The sequence below is a fragment of the Solanum stenotomum genome, chromosome 5, assembly GCF_019186545.1.
Source record: "Solanum stenotomum isolate F172 chromosome 5, ASM1918654v1, whole genome shotgun sequence".
Lineage (NCBI taxonomy): Eukaryota > Viridiplantae > Streptophyta > Magnoliopsida > Solanales > Solanaceae > Solanum > Solanum stenotomum.
In genome coordinates, this window is record NC_064286.1 from 32636292 (window position 1) to 32643063 (window position 6772).

At 33.5% G+C, this 6772-nt stretch overlaps 1 protein-coding gene across 1 annotated transcript; it reads right to left on the bottom strand.

The window, feature by feature from the left end:
* Positions 1-300: 300 nt before the first annotated feature.
* LOC125866174 (uncharacterized) lies at positions 301-4812 on the bottom strand. The gene is made up of 6 exons (XM_049546483.1): positions 4626-4812; positions 4430-4534; positions 3878-4342; positions 3721-3789; positions 764-820; positions 301-578 (listed from the first exon to the last, which is right to left on the bottom strand). Exons 1-6 carry the CDS (start codon positions 4671-4673, stop codon positions 570-572), a joined length of 753 nt encoding a protein of 250 aa, XP_049402440.1. The 5' UTR covers positions 4674-4812; the 3' UTR covers positions 301-569.
* Between the last annotated feature and the right edge of the window lie 1960 nt (positions 4813-6772).

The window sequence follows — 6772 nt, forward strand, 5'->3', positions numbered from 1 at the left end:
ACTTTAAATTTCTAACATTTAGATTAATGTTGATAAAAGTTTCTTTACGACATTTACTTTGGGCTAATATAAAATGTCACAATAAAATTTTGACATTTTAACCAATGTCAGCAAATAAAATGTTAAATGTCGTAAAAATTAGTGACATTTATATAATATTTTGCAAATTTTCTTTAGATTTTTCTTTATTTAGATTAATAGCAGCACCAATTTTTTTAAAATATCAATACTAAAGCTCTCTATAATTTCTATTCCGACACAAACTTAAATTATACATAAATCAAATGGATTTTAATAATATAATCAAATAGCAAAGTAGCAATATAAATAAGTGTCCAGTAAAAGTTAAATGATCTCAAAGTAAATAATGTGTTCTATCTCAAGTAAAATTGAAATATAACTAGATGCTAATAATTTCAAAATTACCACCTGTTTTTCACATTTTATCAACTCCTAATTGGATTAGATCTCTTAATTTCGTGAATAAAACATGAAATAGCTTTGTAAAATCATCAATCCACAGGTTAAGCATCTTGTTGCTAGTAATTGATCACCTCAATCGTTCCCCTTCAAAAATTCTGTACAAAAAATTCACATAAAAATAGAATTATGAATAAATGAAATTATTTCCTTTTTAACCAGAAAAAATTGTGAATTAAAAATAATAATTTTCTCTACAACAAACGATCGAATAATCAATGAAATAACAATAATTATAGACTTTTCTCCAAAAAATGTTGTCATGTAATTTTTTCCGACTTACCCACTTTTTTTTTCCTTGGCCAACTGCACTTCTTCCCGTCTTCCGGACCATGTTTTCCTAAGAAGAAATATTAGTTTGTTTAATTTAATAGTTTAAAAAATACAAAACTTAACAAATCTGTTAGAGAGGTAAACGACTAAATAAATGTTATCCCTTATAGTACTATCTTATAAAATAAAATAGATTTAGTTACTCTCAAGTATTGCAAGGATTGTAAGAAGCTAGGACACTCAATGATAAATTGTAGAATTTTGGAGAAAATAAAAGTTAATGAGGAGAAGGAGGCAGATGCAAAAGGATTTAAACTGAGGCCTGGGCAAAGTTTGTTATCAAAAAATTAAGAAACAGAGTACCAGTCACTTAACTAATCAGTCAATTATCATTAGAAACTTATCTAAGCAATCCATTGGCAATTTAAAAATTTTATTGTTAGTGAGAGTTGAGTGAATAATAAATTGAAAGGAGGTTCATGGCCAAGGGAAAGATGTTCGAGTAACGGTGATTATGGAATGTACTAGTTGTGTCCAGCTGCTCCTTGAAGGAAAATTTCTAAGGCATCCATGTGACATATTTTTGAACCAATTTTTTTTTATCACAGAAGCACAGTCCACTCAAGGAAACACTCATCAAGAATAGAAGAAAAAATCTACAATCGTATCCAAGAGGAAGTTAATATCAGGTGAGAAATTAATAAAACAGTAAAGCAAAGGAATAAGGATGGACAGATTTCAAAAGTTGAAGCACAAAAACAATGGAATGTTGTTTTGTAGGCTTCAACGACTACTGGAAATCATCCCCCCTCAAGCAGCGGACACAAATCATGGGCAGATATAGTAGAAGATTGCAATAATTGGGATATACGGTCAGACACACTAAAAAAGGATCAGTTTGGGGCATGGATAAAAGTAGAGAATCATTTGGCTTTGGCAGATTATCAAAGACATGAAGCTGTACATAGTACTGAGGGGCATAATCTGATGAAAAATAAAAATTCCAAGTTAATTGAGGGGAAAAGAGATGTATGAACTGGAAAAAGATTGATACACATACAAGGAGTTGACTCGACTAATACACACATGGGTATAAAGAAAGATAATGCCCATATATTATGTCAAAATGAATGCAAAGAAAATGCAGGTCTTAAGGAAAATGAGGAGGATACCTTGCACAGAAAAGAATCAAACCAATTGCAGCCTATATATGGAGATAGAACCTTATGAATCAGAAGGGGGAACTTCTGTTACTAATAAGACCCAAATTTTGGATATTGATTAGGGGGAGAAGGATAAGTGCTCAAAACTACCACTTGATAAAAATACATATGACGCCACAACAAAGGAAAATGAAGATGCTACCCAGATGAATACAAAGGACCTGACATAATATTAACCAGGGTATCATAATCGCAAATCAAATCGAAGGTCATAAAGGAATCAATACCATACAAGCTGGAACAAAAGATCAGGTATGTCTTTCTACTTTTGAGGCTTATTCTGAGTGCTTATCTCAGTCGTTAGCATTTGAACATTGTAATGAAAATAATAAGTTTAAGAAACTAAGGAACGACAATCAGAATGAAGGGAAAAAAAAGGATAAACTGGAAACAATGTGTCTTCACTCTCCAAGTATGATTTTCTTAAGTGAAACAAAAAACAAAGAAAGCACAGTTAAGAGGGTACAAAGAAAGTAAATATGGTGCACGCTATAACTGTGGAGCCGATGGGATTATCAGGAGGTTTAGCTTTATTTTGGAATGATACTATCCAGGGAAGGCTAGATCGTGTCTTAGTCTCTCCTAATTGGAAAATTAAATTCAAGAATGTGAATGTGCAATATATTGAAACTGAGGCATAAGATCATTCTACCTTGATGCTGTCTTCCGATGCGAAACCAATTAGGAAGGAAAAACGGTTTTACTTTGATAAAAGGTGGATTGAGCGTGAAGGAGTTCAGAATATTATTTCAAAAGCTTGGTTGTATGATTGTAATGGCTTGAGCAATCTCGAGTTAGCTTTAAAATCAAACATTGTCAGGAGATCCTTCCTACGAAAAGATTGCAACATGATGGAATTTGCATATACAAGAGTGTGCTATGTTACAAGTTGTAAGGAGATTGAAAAACTTGAAGAGAAGCTTGAAGGGTTAAATGTTCAAGCTTTCAAGATTAATGTAACTGAATCTGATGAGGATCGAAAGGCTCTCAAGTAAGCTCACGAACTACTACTATCAGATACATTAAATGTTGAATTTCAAGAATAGGAGAAAAAAAAGTATAAAAAATTTCGACAACCATCTTAATTGGCTAAAAATTATTTACAACAGAAGAGCAAAACAACATGGACTAGGCTTGGCCATGACAATACTAAGTACTTCTGTTCAGTTATAAATAACAAAAGTTTAAAACATGCTACCACTCAGTTGAAGGATGAATAGGAATTCGGCAAACAGATCAGGCCATTATAGCTAACATATTTGTTAATTACTACAAGACTCTTCTAGGTACAGAAACAACCTATAGAGTTAAAACTTTAACTAGCCTATTACTGAATGGTCCAGTTTTGTCCACAAGTCAGTAAATGGAATTGTTAAAACCATTTACTGAGGTAGATGTTACGACAGTCGAATTTCAGATTGATTGCAATAAGAGTCCTCATCCTGATGGCTAGGGAAGTGGAATTTTGTAATGTGCTTTACAAATGTATATACAAAGTACAATCACACTCATTCTTCACTTACTAATATCCCATTATAAGAGGAGTGATAAGAGAGATACTAGTATTACTTACGAATTATTCTTTTCTATTTACTCCACGTTTCACTTCAAATGGATAACTCATTATTCTATGTTGATGTTGCAATCAATTGCTTGCATTTCACATAAGCCAGGTACCAATACTTTATCAAGCTATTGTAGTATAATTACTCAAAGATATATTCAAAACAAAGCTACAACTCACCTTTTCTGGGTCAACAACTGAAACGGGCGATAATGATTGTTGGCGATCTTCAATAGATTTATTAGAAACCTATCACAAAAGAGACAAAATATTATATTTTAAAAAACCAAATAACAATACTTTCTAAAATGAATATTTTGTGAACTCATTTATTTACCTGCTCATTACTAAATGATTTTCTATTTGAGCCAAGAGTAATACCCAAAGAATCTACATACGCTAGTATCCCTGCTTTTACTTTATCATCTATTTTTTCTTCCATATTCATATTTGCTTCAGATAATTTTTTCTTCATCATTTCCATATCCTCCTCTGCTTTCGATAACTTCTTATCCATCATTTCAATTTCTTCTTTCGCTTCAAACAACTTTTCCTCCATCTCAATTTTCAGAGTAGAGGTTACTTTTTGAACTTCTATCTCAACTCTTTTATCAAAATCTCTTTGCTCATTTTGGGATCGCTTATATAATGGGCCATAAACAAAACTTGGAGCTGCTCCTTTTCCTAGAGTTCGGACATTTCCATGAGTATCTGGCCCCATTACTTGTGAGTACACATCATTTGGAGCACTTCCAGGTACATTTAACTCAGGATATACCTCAACAAGATCATTCATTTCTTTCTTTATAAAAGAAAAGTAAAGCAAGATATAGTTAACAAAATATTGATGGAATAAAGTACCGTACATTTATAAAGAATGAGAATTTACCATAACTTCACTAGCTTCTTCATTTATTGGTTCATTGTTCTTTTTCGTATGTGTTTTTTTGAACACATCTATATGAGTTGGTTTTACACCCTTCTCCTTTGTCATCTGTTTGAATTGTAAGAGATTGAAACAAAAATATTTTTAAAAACGTGCATTAGTATATAATTGTAGAAAGTAAATAATGATTATGTTATACATTATCTATAATTTGAGAATAACTCTTTCTTCCTGATGTGTGTGGCATAGTCAACTTCTTCCGACTTCCTTTGTTCCTTTCACTCTTTTTCTGAAAAAGTTAGATATAACTCAACCCATTAGAGAATAGTCTAAACTCCATGTCATATCAGAAGATGATTGATGATGAGAGAATACCTTTGCAGCAGTTGAGCTCCAATAATGTACTAGTGTGCGCCATTGATCTTCTTCAACCCTATCTGGACGATTAGCTAAGCGTTCAACATCATTGGTGTATGAGTCATAACCACTGCTTTTTGCTTCATGCTTCCATTCTCTCCATTTAGATCCAACTGACATCATCAAAATACGCTTCATATCCTCAGTTGCATTAGTATTTTCCTACAAATATCAATATATAACATATTTATATTAGAATATTACAAAAATAATAAATATCTTAATGTTTTTTTTCTTTTTCTAGGAACCTTTATATCTGTCCATATCTTGTTCTTGTAGAGATCAGGCATAAGCCTCCAATCTTTATGATTTAATGGAGCTAAAATGCCATTTCGTGCTAAGACGCCAAGTTTTGAACTCAATCTACATCCTTCTAGCCCAATAGGTTGGCCAAGATCATTCAACTCAACATGTAAAATGCCACCATCTTTTATCCATCCTGAGTGCATCATAGTGGGACCCCTAGATCGCTTAGACTGCTCCCCGCTCTNACATCATTGCATTGTGCCCGGTATTGTATGTACCCGAGAATTACATCATTGCATGTGCCCGAGAATTGTATTGTACCCGATATTGCATGTGCCCGGAGATTGCATTGTGCCCGATATTGCATGTGCCCGAGATTGCATTATGCCCGAGATTGCATTGTGCCCGAGATCTGCATGTGCCCGAGAATTACATCATCTGCATGTGCTCGAGATTGCATTGTACCCGAGATTGCATTGAGCCCGAGGTTGCATTGTGTCCGATATTGCATGTGCTCGAGAATTGCATATGTCTGAATAAACTCCAAACAAGCTACAAGTATCAACAGATGCCCGAATTACAGATACGCTTTCTTTACTCATTGCTCATATTCCTAAGGCGTCATGGTCTAAAGGCATCATTTTTCATGGCCTACGAACATCATATCATGGCCTAAGGATTTACTTTCTGCTTATCATGATCCAAAGGTGTCATAGTCTAAAGGCATCATTTTTTCATGGCCCGCAGACAACATTTTCATGACTTGAGGATATAATTTTGGCGTATCATGGCCCTAGACATCATAGCCTAAGACATCATTTTCATAGTCTTATGGCAAACATCATTGTCGATATGAGAAATTGCATCATGTTTACCTTTATCGTTTGTTTGATATATTTGCTCTAATAGTATTACAAGCTACAGATTTGCAGAGACTGACATTTTGCAGGCGAGATCAATCTCCATCTCGGCTACAATTATCGTGCTTACGTCTATCGCAAAAAGACCATATCAATTTCTTTGTTACTCATATCACTGTTTTTCATTTAACCCTTGGCTACTCATATTACCGCTCCTCATTGGATTCTGCACTCTTAAACTGGCACCGTTTCGTCATGCTCTTCTCGCTACTCTAATTTATCCATTCAAGCCAAAATTACCCTCGTTCGTATACCGTAACGCTCTTTCAAATCTTAGGAGTTTCGTCTGCACCTAAGTCTAGAACTACACACGACCTGATTCTCGTATAACCAGAGATATGTAGGCGGCTTAATACCAAAGTCTCGGTCGTACCCTCTTTCAACTCTATGTCATTTCAATTGATCCCATTGACATCTCTCGTCGGTCGGACAAAATCAGCTACTAAGTCAACGTTGGTTGCCCGACAATTCATCTTTCATTCTCAAGCAACCAAGGGGTAGCTGTTGACACCCAATTTTGATCGACCTTTAACCTTTTTGGAATGTTCTTCGATTAAATACGTGTTTTTAAAATATATTTTGAGTTTAAAATTTTAATTGATTTTGTCTAAAAATTATACATTTTAGTATGTGTGCTTTATAAAATTATCATAAAGATTATTAAGATATTTTTAAAATTATTAGTAAAACTCAAACTAATTATTTTATTCAAATGTTTTAAAATTTAAGTGATGTTAATTATATAAAAAAAAATATTATAATA

What these genes read in the sequence shown, in the direction of transcription:
- LOC125866174 (XM_049546483.1), bottom strand. Translation starts at nt 4,673, where the DNA reads ATGCCACACACATCAGGAAGAAAGAGTTATTCTCAAATTATAGATAAT. An exon ending in AAGAAGCTAGTGAAGTTATG is followed by an intron (nt 4,343 to 4,429) that starts GTAAATTCTCAT and finishes TCTTTTATAAAG; the next exon opens with AAAGAAATGAATGATCTTGT. An exon ending in CAGTTGTTGACCCAGAAAAG is followed by an intron (nt 821 to 3,720) that starts GTGAGTTGTAGC and finishes ATTTCTTCTTAG; the next exon opens with GAAAACATGGTCCGGAAGAC.